General features: G+C 44.1%; 2 protein-coding genes across 8 annotated transcripts in view; one reads left to right on the forward strand and one right to left on the reverse strand.

Moving 5' to 3' along the window:
* The window catches only part of EFCAB11 (EF-hand calcium binding domain 11), a 145,643-nt gene extending 129,010 nt beyond the window's left edge, over positions 1-16,633 (reverse strand). For 3 of the 6 annotated variants that reach the window (XM_019552397.1, XM_019552398.1, XM_019552399.1), the window contains exons 1-5: positions 16,493-16,633; positions 13,902-13,997; positions 5,356-5,401; positions 3,400-3,501; positions 1,695-1,785 (exon numbers count right to left, since the gene is read on the reverse strand). In XM_019552397.1, the coding sequence (XP_019407942.1) occupies positions 1,695-1,785; positions 3,400-3,501; positions 5,356-5,401; positions 13,902-13,997; positions 16,493-16,540 (383 nt within the window). In that variant the 5' untranslated portion in view covers positions 16,541-16,633. Of the gene's footprint in view, positions 1-1,690; positions 1,786-3,399; positions 3,502-5,355; positions 5,402-13,901; positions 13,998-16,492 lie in introns of all 6 variants that reach the window. The other 3 variants (XR_002104137.1, XR_002104138.1, XM_019552400.1) reach the window with 2 other exon arrangements.
* Positions 16,634-16,707: 74 nt separating this feature from the next.
* TDP1 (tyrosyl-DNA phosphodiesterase 1) overlaps positions 16,708-20,987 on the forward strand; it is a 139,974-nt gene continuing 135,694 nt past the window's right edge. For both annotated transcript variants that reach the window (XM_019552395.1, XM_019552396.1), the window contains exons 1-2: positions 16,708-16,752; positions 18,885-19,438. In XM_019552395.1, coding sequence (XP_019407940.1) covers positions 18,889-19,438 — 550 coding nt within the window. In that variant the 5' untranslated portion in view covers positions 16,708-16,752; positions 18,885-18,888. The remainder of the gene's footprint in view (positions 16,753-18,884; positions 19,439-20,987) is intronic.

Below are 20,987 nucleotides of genomic sequence, written 5' to 3' on the forward strand. Positions count from 1 at the left end.
TATAATAATTGGGATTGTTGCATTCTTTCTTACTGTAACATAAGATGTACCATAAAAAGCGTTTGTGGTTTTCAAATAGCTCAGCTTCACATCAGTCTGATAACTTGTTTTATACACATACTTGTAATGAACTCTATTCTATCAAAAAAATGCCTGAAAATATTTGTTTTTAAATAATTGCCCCTACCATGACATGTTAAATATTTAATGCAGCAAGATAAGAGGATTTTTCAACACACTAGTTACTCCGGAGTCATTCCACTCATATTTCCTCCACCCCATTTTAATTATCAGCCGATGTGTTGTGAACAGATCTCGAGAACTGCTCCTTCCCCTCTATTTGGCATTGGTGACACCACAGCTGGAGTACTGTGTCCAGTTCTGGGTACCACACTTCAGGAAGGATGTGGATAAGCTTGAAAGGGTACAGAGAGGGGCCACCCATATAACTGGGGCCTGGAGAACAGGCCCAGTGAGGAGAGACTCTGGGAACTAGGGTTGTTCAGTCTGAGCAAAAGACTAAGAGGTGACTTGATAGCTGCCAACAAGTATGTCAAGGGTGAGCACCAAGATCTAGTGGAGCAACAATTCAGAAAGGCACCCCTTGGTAGGGTGAGGACCAATTGGCACAAGCTAATTAAATGAAAAGGTTGGACATAAGGAAAAACTTATTTTCTGTAAGGGTATCTAGAATCTGGAACATGCTCCCAGCAGAGGTGGTGCAGTTGCCATCCTTGGAGGTTTCCAAGAGGAAGCTGGACAAACACCTTGTTGAACTTGTTTGAGGCCAATATAACCTCCTGCCCATGGCAGAAGGCTGGATGTGATGATCTTACAGATCCCTTCCTGTCCTTTGATTCTATGATATTCTGAAGATACTACCGATTCCTCCTCTACTGTGATAGTCACCTTTAACTAATTTATGAATAGATTCCAAAAGATATCAAATAGACATACTATATACCTGAAATTAATTAATGCTCAATATAATGCATACTACTATTACTGCAACATTTTCATTAATTTTTGGTGGGGGGAGGAAGTTAGGAATGAACTATATAGAGAACTATATATGTTCAAACAAAAGTCCATTTTCATAACACTAGAATGTAATCTTGGGACTCGGATTGTGTGACAAGTCACAAAGAGCAGCAGACATTTCCAAAATCATTCAAAACATGTGTAGTCAAAGTGAACAGAAGAAACACCTCTCCTAATACATGAATTCCCTAAATACTTTTGAATTACGAGGGCAGATTTAGAATGAAAAGTTCCCAAAATACGCAAGTCACCTTTGTAAATTAAACTTTTGGCTTGTAAGATATTTTTAGGCTTAATTTTTTTTCCTACAGTCCCTTATGATAGCTCTGAAGTCCTTCTCTCAGCTTCCAAGTCAGAATAATGCAAGAGTGAGTATTTCTGGACTTCTGAAGAGACATCGTAGGCTAACAATTGTTTTTCCACATTTCATACTGCTTAAGCAGACTGTACAGTATATATTCAAAAAACAGAAACATCCCTTTTCCTTGAATGTTTTCTTATACACACAAGGATACTCTCGATATTCAAGTGTTGATGCTTGTTGCCTTTCCTTTGAAACAATTTACCATTCTAGAACAATTTTCACTTAGTTCAAATAGATTAATAAGACTGTTATATAAGAATGAGAATTGAGATCTTTGTGTTAGACTTACCTGAAGGCTTCAATTATGATTCTTTTGGGTAATTTTGGAGTAACAGCATCAAAGGCCTTTTTGAAATCTTCCAAAGTCAGAAATCCTCTACCTTTTTCAATGAGAAAAAATAAAGATGTTAAAAAGTTTTATACCGGCTCAAAAACTAAATATTTAATATATTTATATGTCTATATAGTAGATTCAGAGGCTCTCAATGCATTCTTTGAAGTTGTTATTGTAATTGCAAACCAAATATTTTAAGAAAGTTCCAGCATGCATATCGAGGGGTTAGAATAAGGAACAATCCAAAATGATTTTTGTACTGGCAATTTACTGCCTACTACTAAGAACTTTGTTCAAAGAACCAGCAACAGCCATATTTTATAATGAATTAGTTTTTAAAAACAGATTCATACCAGGGAAGCTTTCAAATAGAGACTTTAAAATATAACAAGTTATTTTCAACATGTTTCAGCTTTTCTTGCCATACTTCCTAATTAACAACTGCTCTCCAGTTGTATTTAAATGAATTTTCCCTTCACAACTCATTTGAAGTCTAAATACTGAATATGTAACATTAGTACATCATCTAAGAGAAAAGAATGTCCATTTACAATTATAACTTCCTAAAAAGAAGGCTAACTCAAAGAATTGGCATGTCTGCCCGTGTCTCTATAGAGACATTGTTACTGCGCCATGATTTAACACTTTCTTTTGGAAGTACTAAAGCACAGTAACAGCCCATACTGCACCATATGTGTAGTGCAGTTATTTTTAACAGCTACTTTGCTATAGTGGTGTGCTATACCTAGGGAGCATGTTGCTATGGTGCAGTAGCTGCGGGTAATGTGTAGATGCCTGTGGATGCTACGTCACCATAATGCATTGCTATGGTGACGTAGTGTCACGTGTAGATGCGCCCAGTGAGAAGCAAAGGGGAGATATAATGGGCAAACCCAGATATAATGAGCAAAATTAAGTGCTGTTGCACTTAGTCTCTTGCAGGGGAGATGACTTCTAAAGTTACTACATGCAGTTCAGAGCAAAAGGCTACAGAGGGTACTTGACTGGCTGTTTCCTATACTTCATCATGCTGTTGTTTCAACTGAAGTAGAAAGATAGTGTAGAAAGGGATCGTGGGTATATTATATGCCCACTGCCTTGCTGGTGCTCAAGCTCTTTTTTTTGATACAAAAAAGAAAAAAAGGAATCTATCTACCAGAAAAGAAGAACCACCACATCTAGCACTGGAATGAACCAGAGAACATCTTTCTGCTTTAGTTCTCACCCATGGGTCAGCTAGGAGAGGGAAAAAAAGATCCATACCCACCTTTTGGAGAAAAACTTGCAAAGTAAGTGGCATGGGTACATAAGTGGAATAGAAGACCAGTATATGAGGGAGCACCTGTAAGCCAAGCGAGGCTGTAACCTCACCACTGCATAAACGTAGTTACAATGGGCAGCACATATGAAAAGTTAAAGAATTTTCTTCATCAGCTAGACAGCACCCAGTGAAATACATACACCCCTGTAACCTGCTACTGGCCTCAACCGCCTCCTGTTCCCGCCTCTTTTAATCAGATACCTGTAACGCTATCATTAACTTACTTCACTTGTGCAGTGCCCTAAATGTTCCCAAGCACATTTTATTTTGCATTAATGCTGTATTTTGTACATTTGCTCCAAAATCTCTGAAAATATTCCATGGGGAAGAAACACTTACATTGCATGTCAAAAGCTGTGAATATCTGTCTTATTTCACTGTGATACAACTGAGCCGACTTCTTTGTAGTCATAAGCTTTAAAAACTCTTCAAGTAACACACCTACGAAGATGAAAAATGTGAATATACCTGCCTCACAAAAATAATATCAGTTTTATTTCCCCTTGCAAATATACATAAATCTGGCAATATAAAATTTGATTATATTAAGTAATATGAGAAAAAAGTAGAAACAAGAGTTTTCTGCAGGAAAGGTTATTTGGAAATATTCTAATAAAATTGATAATATTCAGGCTAATTTTAAATTCTATTTCCATTTAGCTTTTTTTCTTCTACCATTCTTTAGTATAAATCTGTATATTTTTTTTCATTTATTTCATTCTTGTTAGTTGCCAAATTGTAGTTCTTTGGGCTAGGAGAGCAGATCAAAGACAGTCTTGCCAAAGTCAATAACACCTGCATTCCATGGATAAAGATGTAGAGGATATTACATAAATAATATATCTGGCACCATTCCCAGCACTCTGTGATCTCTCTGAAATGCTCTATAGCCTCAGGTATGGTTTCCTAGGAGTCTCCTAATAAAAGTACATGGCTATACTGTATTGGTTATGCCACTTAAAGAAAATATAAAACTCATTTTTTAAAGTAAATTTACCTGATTTTTCTTTCAATTGGCTAAAAAGGACTTGGAATACAAACCTATTTTCTAAATTCTACCCTAATTAACTATATGGTATTTCTGAAAGGGCAAAGAGTTTTTTACTATGTAAATACCAAATCTTAGGTTTTAAAAGCATAAATCTCCACCAAAATAAATATAATTCCAATTCACAATTCCCACATAAGTCTAATCCTTCTCCTCATAGTACTACATACAGCTGAAATAATTTTTGAAGGACAATGTCACTGTATTTTCCAGGGATTTTCTACACAAAACATCATAACAAGAGCTCTGTGCTTTGCTTTTCTTACAACTTTTCTGTAACCTAACCTTCTTAAGTGGCTTAGAAATATAGGTCCTTCAGCTCCATCTGCTGTCTTAATTCAAACTTTAAGCTATGAGCATACAAATTCCCAATGCTTCTTTCATTGTTACTTTATGAAAACATCACACATTAAATAACTATTAATTCTCAATTTGTAGCACTACAGAGACATGCTGTTTTCAAATACTGAGCTCTTTATAAGCATTTTTTTAACAGAGGTTGTCAAATCATACTAAACTTGCTTGCATAAGCAATGCAATCAGATAACTATGAAAGTGAAACCTTAAAACAAGCAAGACAGACTGCCACTCCTTTATGTTTTTCTGTTTCAGAGTAACATATCTGACTAGAAGATTAAAATGCACACTTTTCCTTTTATGGAATTACTCCTGAAGTACAGTGCCACCCATTCGTTGATCTTTTAGTGATGGCAAATTATCTGCTACTATTAAAGCGTACAGTGTTTCTTCTCTACATCAAAAGGCATCCTTCTAGGTAAAATAAATCTCCAACTACTTCCTGGACCTTTAAAAAGCCACGTGAGTGTCACTACAATGTTTTGTTTGTTTGTTGGTCAGCCTAATAGGTGTACATATTTCCACACAAAAATCCAAGTAAAGAACTAATACCCTATTTGCTCCTGGATTAAGACTTAGAGACGATTCTGCTACTCATCTCCCCAACCACCAAATGATGGAGCAGCATTAAACAGACACTGTTAAACAATGATAATCATTTACCTATGCAAATTTTGCTTACTTCCTGAATTTCTATCAGTTGGGAAAATGAAAATAAACCAGTTAGTTTTATTTTTTTCTATAGCCAGCTCCTAGCCAGCAAACTGAGTCAACTCATTTGTCGTTAATTTAGATCAAGTTTTTTAAATGTCTATATAATCTAAGTTTTATATATCAGAAATCATGAATAAGAAGAGTACAAAAAATTGAAAAAATTATTTGAATGGTACCTGAATTTTTTTGTTGTAAAGAAGCCATTACTGAATCTACTTCCACCTGGAACAGAAAAAATATAGCAGGCAATGCACTTGTACCAGTGATGAATTTGGACCACTATATGTATTTCAGTTTATACTAATTGCACTTCACTTCAGTTCTGGTCTTGTAACTGTAGAACAGATTATCCTGTAAAGTATTCTGTTAAGCAATGTAGATTATTTTTTCAAAAATACAGCCTAAACCTATGTCAGTCCTAAGACCAATATTTCAAAGTGAATAGGCCTACTGACTTTAAAAGAACTATTTGTGTATAAAGTTCAGTATGCATGTATGTGTGTTGTGGGTACTGTGTCCAAATTAGCCAGTTCCTTTAAACAAAGGAAAAAGTTGCTCTTTCAACAGTCAATCTTGAAACAAATTATTTCTAAAAGGATGTTTCCTTGGAATGTATATGCTGAAACAGCAGAATGAGGTACAAATAAGAATGTAGGGTATTTTTTTAAACATGAGGACAAATTGGAGAAAATCTTCTGGGAACTCCCATTTTCTACCTCCATTCTTAAAGTTCCCATGTGAAGACCTAGGGGATCTAAGTACAACTACTGCAATCCAGATCAATTTTATGAATTGGCCATGTCTTACAACAACCTTTTACTGTGTTTTGATTTATATACAGGGGAGTGGCACCTGCCCATCTGAGTCGGACTCGATTCACTAATGTTTGAATAGGTGTGCCTGAGCAACTTAATGGACATAATAAATGAGGTGGCCAAACTGAGAAAACCGATTCTATATGGTTGGGCTGGTAACTAAGAAACGTATCACCTGGTTAGGTCTGATTGCCTGTGAAACTGAACAGGACCCGCTGCCAAGCAGTGTTGACAAATGACATAATTCCTATGGAGAAAATTATTTTTTCTGTACAAAAATAGACTGAAAATATGACACACAGCCTCATTGCAAGAGTCTAAAGTTACTCTGCAAAAAAATAGTCAACTGCATCCTAAGGTAACTGTTTGCTCAATGCAAACAGGCTATCACTGGCTTGCCCATCACCTGGCAAGGGCCTACTTACAGGAGTAAGAAGCTGTGCCCTACAAGAGTAAAATCTGTGATAAATGACTGTAATAACTGTTGCTGTTACAATTATTATTATTATTATTATTAACTCCTAATTTGGTTTGGGAGTTATAAAAGGAAGTACTTCATACTGGCCGTTCTGGCAGAGAGCAGAAGACAAACTTCATATCTTGAAGCAGCAGCTATATGCAGGAAGGGAACTGAGAGAGGGGAGGCAAAAGCTGCCCCAACATGGCTCCAGATCCCTCCAACGAGCCCCGATACTTACCACAGGGCGGAGACAAGTGGCAGCTGCAAGGAAATGCCAGTGCAGGTTCGGCAGTTCCGGAGCTGCCTGAGCCTGTGAATTGGGGGTGGGGCCTCAGAGGAGCATGGACTGCTCAAAGAGCAGCTGGAAGAGGAGTCAGCCGGCCGGGAAATGCAGGCAGTGGAGCCAGGCGGCCATGGCCCCCATTGTGGGGAAGGAAGCCCTAGCGTCAGCCAGGGAAGCCTGGCTGACAGAGCATGGAATTGGGCTCTGGGAGCCAAGGGTTGCTGGAGAGCTACAGCGGAGAGAAGCGGTTCTCTATAACCGGTCCAAGCGGAGCCTCACAACAGCAGAGCACTCAGGTGCTGCAACGGGGAGGGACAGCAAGCGATGGCTGAGCCCCGCGGGTAGCCCAGTGAAGAGGGAGGAGCTGGCAGCAGCTGCATCAGAGCCCTACGGGGAAGTGGCAAGTACCACCAGGCGGTAGGAACAGGAGTGATTAGCTCCTAGTCAGAGGGATCCTGGGAGCCAGCATCCTAGGCGCCTGTCAGCAGACGCCTAATACCTTTTGTTTTGTTGAGAGTTATTCTAAGTTACTGTTATACCAGGCCGGGGCAGATTTAGTTTGCTCGAAAGGTAATCTGGAGGCGAGGGATCAACCCGGGAAAAACTGACGGCCAGAAGGACCTAACCCAGGTAGAGGCGGGTAGCATGGATGAGAAGAGATCATTCTAAGGAAGGCTGCAGGGAGCAGCATCTTCCAAGGCCATGGATGTGGTAAGGGTGGGGTAAAGGGGAGGTTTGGAGACCCATGAAGAAAGACGAGGGTCTACCCACCTTTTGGACCACTGACAGGGACTGCCTCCCAATCAATCAACATCAGAGACATGGCAGGTGAGTAGGGGCAGCACCTATAACCGTCTAGGTGGCCCCAGGGTGCAGTTTCACCCTGACATTGCTAGGGAACAAGGCATCGACCAGAGAAGGACCAAAGCCTTACAACACCTACCAGCGACAGGAACTGTAGAGGATTCTAAACAAATCTCAAAGAACAATTCAGTGTGCTAGAGAAGCTGAGCTAAGAAAAAGTATATAGGAGGTTTGTTCTTTTTAGTTAAATCTAGATATCACAAGAGATAAAGAAAGGAAAACATAATTATGTCAGGAATTACACAAATTATGTGTAATATGCTTTTGAACTATCACACGTCACTAGAAAGGTAAACTGTAAACCACAGACCATCATAAGATATGGTATCTGGAAAAGGGACTGAGCTACTCAAGCATCTGCAGTACATGTGGTGCACAAATAGGTAACAAGCAAACTTTATGTCCAGGAAATGTGCGACAAAAGCCATAGAGGTAATTAGTCATGTTAGTCTGAAGTCAAGCAAAAGGCAAGGCACAGGTGCACCTTATAAACTAATAAATTCAGAGATGTGTAAGTTTTGTCACTTAGAAAAGATCTGTGAATCTCTGAATTTGTTAAGTCTATAAGTTACATAGAGGGCAGGGCAGAGTTGCAAGCCAAAGAAAGAGCTAATAATTAGCTGGAGGCTAATAAGTCTTAGGAAGATTAGACTGAATAGGTTCAATATACTCAGACCCCAATAGACAAAAAGGAGAGCTAAGCACAGAATCCAACACCCTGTATGTTAAGAATGCTTCTATCAGCCAATATGCTGGATGAATCTTCCTCTGAGACCCATTTTACTATGCTGTTTGTAGAGGCCAGGAGGATGTGGTTGAGAACAATGACTGGTGGTGTATCATCTATAGATTAATTGTGATGCTTTTGTTACACCATTGCTTATTTAAAGGTGTTTTATCCCCGGTTTGTAACTTAATATGCTGAATTGGCATACTAATGACAGTTTAACTGCAACAGTTTGACTATTAAGAAGACTCTTTCTAGAGCATTTTAATCAGCCCAGATAACTGGGGGTGGGGAGGGAAGGGAAAGAGGTCAGCACATCAGATTTCTAGAAGTGAAAATTATTTTCATCCAAGTTACAGATAGCTGCCTTCAGAAAACTGAGAGAGTCCATTTCATACTTTAGTATTCATCCCACAATACGGTGATTACTGAAACTGACAAAACATTGAGGAAAATGCTCTGCATACAAAATCTTTTTTAATTGCAATTTATTCCACCAAGATAGTGAATCCAAAGCAGCTATTGTGTTGGTATCTATGTGCTGACAAAATATATAGAAATGTTATTCTAGGAAAAATGATTGGTCTTATTTCTTCCAATTTTAACCTATCATGGGAATAAGATCTAATATTTTACTAGGAATTTTATTTTAATGGCAATTAGTTTGCAATTCCTGTTTTAAAATTATTTTTATAAAAATAGTATTTTATTTAAAATGTTTGTCAACATAGGTAGATAAAATGATTCTGAAAAAAACAGACTAAAAAGGATATCCTGACTGTATCAGGATAGCACACCACACTAAGAAATTCATTGCTTACTTTGTATATCACGCAATAAAGTGTGTGATATCTTGTGACACCAGGTATTAGAAAACATAAACCTCCAAAATTTAACTTTTAAAATGCATATGACATTTTTATAATTTAAGAACAATATTGTATTTTAAATCAACATTTTGTATGCAATTTTTTCATGTTATTGCATGTAACTTAATATTTTCTCAGAAAAACATACTGCTCAGGCAAAATCTATTTCATTTTTAAAACTAAAGAATGTTGTAATTTTTCCTTTTAACACTGCATAAAATGTTTTTACAGGTGAATTTGCTTTGGGCACTTCTATTTGCAAATCAACATTATTGTGTTGCTTTGTGCTTGACGAGACAATTTTACCTCAGCATGAGACATGCCAATTACCTGCAACCAATTCCTGTTGCCCTGGAAAAGAGCTAAAAGAAAAGAACTTGCCACCATCTCAGGATACTTTGGACATTTGGGGATCAGGGTTGTTACTGTAATCCCTGAGTATAGTCACTTGGGCCAGATACAATACAGTAGTTAACGATCTATCCACACTTACCTGGTCTGGCAGCAAGAAGTTCTGACAACAGAGAGGTACCAACACCAAGCCACTAGAGCATGTGTACATCCATGCACTCTTGGCAACACCATGTGGTTTCACTATAGTATCTACTGCCAGAGCCTGAAATATACTCTGGGAAGACAGCAGCTGCTAAATGTACTTTACAGCCAACTAACAGCACAAGAGTGTGTCCAAACTCCTTTAGCCAGCTGCTGGGCAACAGAAGACAAACTCCACTCAGTTGGAGGTGGAGTAATTCTGTCATGCTGAATAAATTTGTACAAGTCGCTTAACACTTAACTTTTAGGCATCATATTAGTCCCCTTAGACAGTGTATGAGGAGAGTTAGGTATCTCAATCTGATCCAGAAGAGCCAGAAAGCTAAAGAGGGAACTATCTAGCACTAGAGTCAGCAGGGAAACACTAAGAACAGGGGCATGTCAAATCCATTCTTCAGGCATCTTAGTCAAGGTAGCAGCAAAATGCATACATTCCCTCAAGACCGCTTCTGTACTTAACGTTAAACCTTCCTGGAGGAGGGACAAGAACAGCCTATCTTTTAGATCATAGCACTCCCTCCCACATGAGTGTCTTAACCACTGACCAGGAAGTCACATACTCTCTTCTGTTCTCTTTTCTTAGCTTCACAAATCTTGCATTCCTTTCTACATTCAAGAGAATGGGACGTGGGTTCAAGGATTCAGCTGATGCTCTCCTGATGTACAAATTACAGGTTTGAATTCTCTGAGGAGGAAGAAGCTGAACCCAAGCTTCACAGTTCCTTGGCAGCAGTGGTGATTGTCCAAACCACCTCATTTCTCCTCCAGCTCTTCATTAAGCAATAGTTGCCCCTATATGGTATGTTGAACCCAGTGGTGTTGTATGCATTTGGGGAACACCCATCAAAAGAAGCCTGTGAGGGACTGCTGGCTGTGGACAGCCTATCTTTAAGACCAGGAGTGGGCAAAATATGGCTGGGGGCCAGATTTGGCCCACAGGGCCCCTAAAAAATTTAGAAAAATTAATTTTTATTTGCTCCTGGCTGCCTGTCAAAGATGACAAGAGCCAGGGGCAGTAGGACCCAGGGAAAGCCGGCAATAGGACCCAGCAGCAAGGCCCACCCAGCCCTGCCCCACCAACCAAAAGCCCCTGCCTAGCAGAGGCTTCTGACCTGGGACCACGGGGCTGTTCTTGCTTCCCTGCACCAGAGAGGGAAATGTGGCCCTTGACAGCTTGCCAAAACTTGGGAAGTGGCCCTCTGCCCAAAATAATTGCTCGCCCCTGTTTTAGACCATGGATGATCTTAAAAAGTGCTGTAGCAAAGTGTATGTGCAGGGGGGGATGGAATGAGGAGCCAGCAGGTTGACAGCCATGGGTGCTGAAGCGAGGGGGCGACAACAGGTGCTCCCAAGCCGGGGGAAGACACGGGATAGAGCTGCAAGCAGGTCATTTCCAAGTGCGTGGGGATGGCAGCTCCTGCTGCTATGTGCACTTCCAGGCAAGGATGGGGGGGGCATGTGCCCCCCCCCCCCGAGCTGTGTGTGGGGCGAGGGCAGGCTGCTGCTGTGGGCTTTGCCTCAGGCAACATACTTCCTTGCCATGGCACTGATCTTATGACACAGGTGGGCAAAATACAGACCCTGGGCTGGATCTGGCCTGCGGCGGGTCCCTTAGTCCCTCCAGGTCTAGGCACTGCCGATCCATGGCTCCTCCTGCTGCCCCCGGACATGTAGCGGAGCTGGGGCAGCTCTGCAGCTGGACTGCCTTTCTAGAAAGGCAGTCCAGCCATCAAGCCACCCCAGCTCTGCTACATGTCCAGGGGGCAGCAAGAGGAGCCACAGACAGGCAGTACAGAGCAGGCATGGGGCACAGCGGGGTAGGAGCTGTGTGCATGGGTTCTGGCTATTCCACTTCTGCCATGGTGAGAACAGGCATGGGGTGGGGCTGGGGCTATGAACTGTTGGGGGTGGTGGTGAGGGACTGCAGGGCGCTCGGGCTCTGGGCTGTTGGAGGGCAGGGGCAGGCGCTAACTGGCTGAGGGGGGCATGTGCAGGGGGGCACCCATGCACACCTCACCATACTCACAAACCCTCTTCCGCAAACCTGATGACCACACTGTCCCCAACACAAACACACACTCCACAAACACTGCACCCACCCACACCCTCCCCCACACGGATCTGTGCACCTCTGGGGAAGCTTCCACTCACTGCTGGGCACACACACCCTACTACACACATTCACCCACACCCCCCATGCATACCCCACTTTCACCCTCCCACACCTCCAGCCACTCTCTCCACTAAACATCCCACATCCCCCACAAACCCCATACCCACCCATACATCCCCACAAATGCCTGCCTACAAACTGTCCATACCTACCCACCACACATACCCCCACATGCCACATACACACACACCCACAGCCTTCCACAAACCCCATACCACCCACCCCTCCACATCACCCCTGCAATATACAAGAGTAAGACTTTATTGTGAGTTATGATGCAATCACTTCTATATATACCACACAAACGCATGCATATCAGGAAAAAATATTTTTAAAAATAAAATTAAAATACATTATTGTGGATGTTTGATATTTAGTATATAATTTTTTTCTTCCAGCTCCAAGATGGTAAACCCCTTTCCCAAAAGGAGTACTTCAAGGGGCAAGGGGAGGGACTTTCAGTAGCAAAGGTCAGGGCTAGGGGGTGGGACTTCCTGTCCCAAGATGGTGACCCGGTGCGGGGCGCCTTGCAGCCCTTGACAGCTCACCAAAACTCGTTAAGTGGCCCTCCAGCCAAAATGATCACCCACCTCTGTTTCGGGCATAAGCAGAGGGGCAACTCTGAGTGCCTGGGGAACTTTAACATCAAAAAGGCTGTGTGTACACAGTAAGCTTACTGTACCTAGCAGTGGTGTTGCCAGGCACATCTCCTAAACCAGAAGCAGTGTAGTTTAACAGGAATGCTGGCAGACTAATGAGTATGGTGCTTGGCCTGCTAATTATTGCACTAAGTCAGCAGTGCTAATCAGCCCATCCAGTGGTCTGTGTAAATACAGCTATACCATTTCTGTTTTAGAAGTCAGCCCCTGCAAAGCTTCATGGCATGTTTGAAGCTACTGTAGCTGAGCATTGTGAGCTGACTGTGTATACATGGCCTAAGACTCCTCTAGAGTTTGGGAACATTCAGAGTTGGGTGATAGATAAGCAGGGTCATCAGAATCACAGTTCTGGACATGGGCACCTAAATTTTCCCTAGGTCCCATTTTAAGGGCCTAAGTTCATTATTAGATCTGATCCAGACTTATTTAGGGGAAACAGAGTTACCCTTTGAGCTATACTTTGTTCTGTTTGAGCTGTAGGCAAGTGTTTTTTGTAGCATTTAGTAAAGTTCTAGTCTATTGTTTGTCAGTCATCTAGTTATGGGAATTAACAATTTCTTAGTGGAAAAAAAGATTTTTTTTAGCACTCAAGAAACTAAAGGGGGAAGGGGGAGGAAGAATTGTCTATGAAATACAGTATTTTCTTTTAGTCAGCTCTTTTGTTATATGATAAACTCTTGTTAACTTGCTACTCCAGGGAGAATGCAAATAATGACAAATTTTCCAGCAGTGAACAATTATTAGGAGTTCATATTTGGGGAGGGGTAGCAAAAGAAGGACCAAGGAGAATTGGACTAACAGTTAATTATATATATAACTATAGTGGTGAATTACCAGAGTTATCTGTGCATATGTAAACATATGCAAATAATGCATGTCTGAGAAATCCACCTTGTGCTTGAAGCAGAAAGAAGTTAGGTTTGCAAGAACTTATTTTTGTTCAAAGGAAATGACAATTTAATTTGAAAAAGCCTCACTAAAAAAAATAAATGGAGTAGATATGTATTAAAACATTCATTTTTATCTCATATCACATTTTAAAGAGAACAAGGCTCACTACACTCTCCCTGCGCTCCTGGGCCCACCTTACACACCTGTTCAGAACAAGAAATAATTTTGTCAAATTATTGTGAATGTGATGATCTTCCCAGAGAAAACCATAATGATTTGGTCTTTTCAGTTTATGCAGTTAACAGAGCATGAATATAATCATGGTTTTGTTAATAAGAGTAAAAGCCCATCTTTACTGAACCTATTAGATGTGGTATTCCAAGTAGCAATATAACCTTACAAGCTTGACAGTAAAATAAGTTATACCTTTGAGGGTTTGTAACCAAACAGCATTACTACAGCAACCTTGAAGTCCTCTCTGCTTAGATATCCTTTGCTGTCTTCATCACATGCTGCAAATACCTAAAGACAGTAAATCAATTTATGGTAAAAAAAAAATAGCACACCTTCCCCAAAGCTATTTGTATTTATTAAAACTGTTAGGGGTGCACCGATAGACATTTTGGGGGCCGATACCGATAGCCGATATTTAAGGAGGCATATTGGGCAATACTGATCCGATTTCCAATACACCTGTGTGCAGCTGGTAAGTCTGTTGTGGTGAAAGGGGAGGGAAGAGGCGTGCAGGGTAGGGCAGATCAACACCCCCTGTGGTAAGGGAGAGGGCAGGAGCAGGGGTAGGTGCTGCCCAGCTGGGGTGGGGCAGGGTGGGGCACAGGACAGAGCTGTGCCTTGTCGGGGGGAGGCACTGTGCACACCCTGGGATAGCAGTGGGGAGGGGTAGGAAGGGGGGCATGCCCCTGGATCCACGCAGGGCAGACTGCAGCTGTGGGCAGAAGCTGGGCTGCACTGGGTTCTTCTTAGCAGAGGCTGGGCTTGGGGAGGTGGTGGCAGCACTGGGAGGGGGCTCTGGATGGGGCTGCAACCACCCCAAATTTTGCTGTAGCCCCGCTCCCAGTGCCGTTGCCACCCACCTGGTTCAACCCCTGGCTCAACTCCCAGTTCTCTCCATGTGCTGGGTAGATGGCAATGGTGCTGGGAGCAGGGCTACAGCAAATTTTGGGGTGGCTGCAGCCCCTTCTGTAGCCCCACTCCGCTGCCGCTGCCTGTCCCAAGCCCAGCTCGTGCTGAGAAGAGCCCGGCACAGCCCCAGCTCCAGCCTGCAGCTCACCCACCCTGCGTGGATTGGGGGGCACAGGGCCCCCCCCATGCCCTCCTGGGCTGTGTGCAGCAGCAGGAGTAGCCTCCCTCCTGTATCACCCCAGCTAAGCAGTGCCTGCCCCATGCTCTCCCCGTGTCCACCACAACAAACTTACCAACTGCACGCTGCTGGGCTCTGATCCTTCCTACCTGCGTGCTGCGCGCATGCAATGGCATTTATCAGCCAAATTATCAGCCACTCCAGGCCGATTTCCAATGCAGCCAATTTTCTTTATATCAGTACCGATCTGATATTGGACTGATGTATCAGTGCACCTCTAAAAACTGTATGCAAGAGAAACAAGATAGGTGTTGATACAGAATAAAATTTTGTATTTAAAAGAGGTAGCTGCAATTTAACCATGTTTCTGTCTGAAAAAATTTTACATGCCAGGAGACTTGGGGTTAAGTCTATTGGCTCATAAAGAAAACAAAATACTTGTGCCACCTAAAACAGATTTATGGAAGCAAACTTCCATAAGGATTAGGTACTGGAAATCTTAATCTTCTCTTGAAAGATATTGAGCACTTTTAATGCCTACTGAAGTGACCATGCAGATTTAAGCCATGGGATGACCTTTAGCTTTTATTCCAAGAAAAATAGCATCTCAGCAACAAAAAGACCTTTGCCATACTACCACTTAGGTGGGAGGTTAATATGCATAATAAACCTTGAAATCACATTTCTAATGAGTAGTGTAAGGTTGATGTGGTGCTCCAAAAGTTATGTGAGGCAAGGTTTTCTTAGTGGTAACTTTTATTGAACAAACTGCACAGCTGGGAGAGAGTTAGACAAGCTTTCAAAAGCAAGTTCTTCTTCAGGTCTGCTCACGAGGAGCCAGACACTGTGATCAGACCTGAGGAATGAGGTCTTGCATTCAACAGTTTTGTCCAACTTTCTCTCAACTACATAGTTGGCCCAATAAAAGTTAGCACCCTGAGAAATCCCAACTCTAAGGAGTAACATAAAAGTGATGCAGCAGCTTTAATGGTCCAGAAATTACGTGAAGAGGCAAAAGTTTCTTAGGAAATTTTCTGAGGGAATTTCCCTCATAAGAACTTTAGTAAGAATTGCTGATAATCTGTGAAATAAATCTCCACGTTTACTTGTCGCAGTATTTAGGGCTGTGTTTAAGAGAGCAACAAAAAAATAAGTAAAAACCGGAAATGCTCCCTGCAACGCTAAGGGCTTTGAAGACAAAAAAAGAGACACAAAATAGGTGGATAAGTTGCACCCCCAGGGTCTAGCTGCCTGCCCAGAGTTGTGGTACCACGAAAAACCTGCAGCACGATCACCCGGAGACCCGCCGCGAGTCCTCGGCTCTTGCAGCCCGGCGCACGCCCGGCTCCGCCCAGGGAACCGCCCCCGGCACTCGCATAGCCCAGCCTAGCCGCGCAACCGACTGCAGCGGGGCCGGCGGGCGGAGTCACTCTCACGCCGGAAAAATGAGGCTCCAGCTGGAAAGAGGCAGCGGCCGCCGAGCTGCGGGGTGGAAACGTCTCCGACTCTACAGCTGGTCTGCGGCCGGGCCAGAGCAGCGCCGCTCCCCGCACAGTGCACAGGCTGGGGCTGGGCCAGGACCGCGCCTCTTGTTGCCGCCGCCCCAGTCCCCCGCTTTCAGCCCACGCCCCGAGCGCGGACTAGCCTCGTTGCCCCGACCCCGGGTCTGGAGGGGCCGGGCCGGGCCGAGCCGTACCCGCGCGTAGCGCTCCCTGTCGCCCGCTCGTGCGGAGGCTGCACACATGGCCAAAGCACGCCGCAGTCGGACCCTCGCAACCGGGGCGCCGGCAACTTCTGCGTGGCAACCGCAACGCCACTTCCTATTGGCTGAGAACGGCACAAGGACGCTATTGGCTTAAGAGGAGGCCTCGCCCCCTCGGAGGCCCAGCGCGTCGGGAGGGGGTGGGGCTCTGGAACCGGAAGTGGGGGTCCGGCTCCGCGCAGGTGGGGGCTGCGGTGAGCATCTTGAGGTAGAGGTCGTGGCAGCGGGGCGGGCCGGGCCGGGTCGAGACGCCGGTGTCCTAGCAGAAGCGTGGCCCGCGCAGCCCTCAGCTGCCGCCTGCTTCCCTGGGGGTGCGTCTAGGGCTGGAATGCCGTCTCCCACCCCGCGCCGTGGGGCTGGCTGCGCTGCAGAACCGGGCCCCGCCGCCGCGCAAGCACCCGGGAATGGCTCCAGTTACCGCGTTCGCCGCCTGGGGGGCGAATTGGGCTTCACTGCCTAGAAACGCGCCGGTTCGGATGGGTGTCGTATCCTGGCTCTCTGGCTTTTTATCCCAAGGCGCCTGCCTGGCGTACAGTTAAGGCATGACAGGATTTCATATACGATCCTTAGGACCCTGCCGCGCCACGGGTGCATGGCAGGAGGCGCGATTGTGGGCTCCAGCATCACATCTTATTGCACCTTATTCTAGTGCAGGGAAGCTGGGGATCATAATCTCCATCTATACTGGCAAGAAACGGGTGCCCGTGAGTGGGAGCCCTGTCCACCCATCTGGACTCCCAGTCGCAGGGGTGCACCATGTGGCTGCTTGCAGCTGATGGGGTACTGAGCTGTGGGGGCACACCTGGCTGTATGTTCAGTGGATGGTGTGATAAGAATCAACCACGATACTATTACACACTTTCTGTGGAATAACTTTGTAGCTTATTCTTCATTGCATGACACCGTTACTTGTTTTAACATGTGGCCAGGTAACAATTTAGGATATGATTAATTGGATAATCATGTCTTGAGTGTAATCTGTGGCAGGGGCCTCAGTGATGCTTAAGGAGGCTTAGGGACTGTGGTGCTGGAGGCACCCTTCTTGCACACTTGCTTTTCCTTTGTTAATAAGGCAGGTACTAACTTGCCTCTACCTATTCTTTCCTTCCGGATGCATTTAAATGTAGGATTTCTCCCGGGAGAAAGAGTGACTTTGTAGCCATGATGGTTCAGAAATTATGCGGGGGGCAAGCATTTTTTAGGGTGCTGTCTTTTATGGATGACCTGATGAAGAATGTTTTGCATTTGAAAACTTATCTAACTCTCTCACAGCTATACAGTTGGTCCAATAAAAGATATCACCCTAAGAAACCCTTTCATTCAGGGAGAAAGCAGTTGTGCACCATGGCTTAAACCCACAGCCTAAGAATATTTTGCCATCTTGCCACTCTGTACTGATGTAGTTATTGTGCACTGAGTCCCTCTCTCTTCCTATCACAGCATGACATTGGAACTTCTTAACCTGCTATACCCTGGGCTAACATAGGCTGCATGAATAACTATGTCTTAGATTGCATTGGCATACACCAGCTACCTACCCAGGGAGATATCATGTGTAGAGGCTTGCAGCTCTACAGTCATGTAACTAACTATAATTTTTAGTGTTTTCTCCAGGAAGAAAGACTTTACCAGTTTATTATCCCACCTTAAATAGCTGTGAAGTGTGCAATAAAATATGCTAACCTATGGGGCTGTAAATTAATTGTGGCTTTTTCAAGATACTTGCTAGTTATTTCAGAAACAAGCCTGTCAGGCTGTGTGCCCTGCCTAAACACCTACTGGCAGAGAACCAGCAACACCCCTGGGAAAGGCTGCATGTATAAAGGGCTGTGCCCCTCCTCTTTCATCTTGCGTTTTGACTCAGATCAATCAGGACCATCTCAAATGAGACATCCACTTTCTTAAGTGTGCCAAGTTGGATCAAAATAGATGAAACTGCCTTTCACTTCACGCTGTCAGTTGCCACATATTCCTAAATTTACTAGGTAGTGGATACCTGAGCTGGCAGTGAAAAGCTTCTGCCCTGAGACTCAGTGCTTTTCTCTGTTTTAATCTCTATTCCCAGCCTCTCACAGTAATTTCTCCCATTGGGTAGAAGCATATTCTTTTAGGACTCCATCCCATTGCAAGGGTCAGGGGTTTCCTATGACTTGGTTTTGTTGAGATTTTCTTAGTTATAGGAACTATCTGAATGATCCCTTTATTAAGAAGGCCTAAAAGGCAAGATGAACCCTCAGGGAGGTTGGTGAGTGAATAAACACTAAAAAGGAAAATGTGAGAGCAATGCAGTGAACTTAAGTTGCAGGTTTTTTGTTTTTTTCTGCAGGAATATGCTTCAGGAAAGTGAACATGGGAAATGGACGATATCCAGCAGTGACGAAAGCACAGAAGAAAACTCTGACAATGAGAAGCCATCTACATCTGCATTATTATCAAATGGGCATGGCAAAAATAGTGGACCACACTACCCATGTTCAGAAGCCAGAAAAGTTGCTCACAAGAGAAGAGCTTCTCCTGCAAAATTTACTGAGGGAAGTTTTCTTACTGAAGTATCTCCAGCAAAAAAACGGAGAACTTCCCAAGAAGGCTTAGGCTGGTGTCTTTCAAGTAGTGATGAAGAACCTGAAAGTCAGCCAAAGGATGTGAAAAAAGAAATGGTCAAAGAGGAGAAATATGACATGCCTGAAGACCAACTTTCATGCCTACGTAAAGATAATGACTCATGCTCAATGAGTCCCAAGTCAGAAGAACATCATGAGGCATCAGGTGAAGTCAGGGGCATTTGGGATTTGTTGAATGGAGGAAATCCTTTCAGATTCTTCCTCACTAAAGTTAAAGGCATTAAATCTAAGTACAACTCTGGAGCACTTCATATAAAAGGTAAGTGCAATTTATCTTCATCCTCTTCAAGGCAGAGTTGGGAATCAATATAAAAATGTTTTTGCTAGGGGTGTACCGATAAAGATTTTGGGGACTTATGCTGATAGCCGATTTTTGAGGCATATTGACTGATACTGATCTGATTTCTGATACAGCTACGGCCAGGTGGTAAGTCTGTTGGGGTGGATGGGGAGGGGAGAGGGAAGGGATGTGGGGGGTCAGATCAGTGCCCCATTGCGCTTTTATGATTAGGTCACAAAATCCTAGGATGTAGGTGTTGCAGTGGATGTAGTCTTTCTGGACTTAGGAAGGCCTTCGACACTGTCTCTCACCCCATTCTCCTTAAAGAACTAGGTGACTGTGGCATTGATGCCTACACAGTCAGATGGGTTGCAAACTGGCTAGAGGGCCGCACCCAGAGTGGTGGTGGACAGGTCATTTTTGACCTGGAGGGATGTGGGCAGAGGAATCCCCCAGGGCTCGGTCCTCAGGTCTGTACTGTTCAACATCTTTATCAGCATCTTGGATGAAGAGGTGAAAAGCACCTTATTCAAATTTGCAGATGACACTAAGATGTGGGGAGAGGTGAGCATGCTGGAAGGGAGGGACAGGCTACAACTAGATCTGGATAGGTTATGGTGGGGGTGGATGAGAATAGGATGGGATTCAATACTGACAAGTGCAGGGTACTGCACCTAAGAAGAAAGAACCAGCAGCATACGTATAAGCTGGGGAGCTCCCTTCTCATTAGAACAGAGGCAGAAAGCGATCTTGGAGTCATTATTGATTCCAAGATGAACATGGGATATCAATGTGAGGACGCAGTCAGTAAGGCTAACTGCACCTTGTCATGCATCCACAGATGCATCATGAGCAGGTCCAAGGATGAAACCTTCCCCTCTGTGCAACATTGATCAGGCCGCAGCTGGAGTACTGTGTCCAGTTCTGGGCACTGCACTTCAGGAGGGATGTGGACAGGATCAAGAGGGTCCAGAGGAGGGCCACTCGCATGGTCAGGGGGCAGCAGGGCAAGTCCTACAAGGGGAGGCTACGGGACCTGAACCTGTTCAGCTTCCACAAGAGAAAGCTGAGAGGGGATCTGGTGGCCGTCTATAAGCTTACCAGGTAGGACCAGCGAGCAATGGGAGAGTCCCTGTTTCCCCGAGCACTACCCGGAGTAACTAGGAGTAATGGCCACAAGTTGACTGCGAGTAGATTTAGGTTAGACATCAGGAGCACTACTTCACAGTCAGGGCGGATAGGATCTGGAACCAACTTCCAAGGGAAGTGGTGCTCACTTCTACCCTGGGGGTCTTCAAAAGGAGGCTAGATAATCACCTAGCTGGGGTCATTTGATCTCCCAGCATTCTTTCCTACCCATGGAAGGGGGTCGGACTTGATGATTGGCTCAGGTCCCTTCCAACCCTATCAACTATGAAACTATGAGGGAGGGAGGGATTGGAGCTGGGGTGGGCGCTGACCTGCTGGGGTGGGGCAAGGCATGGAATGGAGCCATGGATTATCTTGGGGGTGGGGGGACAGGGAGCAG

The sequence above is a fragment of the Crocodylus porosus genome, unplaced genomic scaffold (assembly GCF_001723895.1).
Source record: "Crocodylus porosus isolate Cpor-Errol unplaced genomic scaffold, CroPor_comp1, whole genome shotgun sequence".
NCBI lineage: Eukaryota > Metazoa > Chordata > Crocodylia > Crocodylidae > Crocodylus > Crocodylus porosus.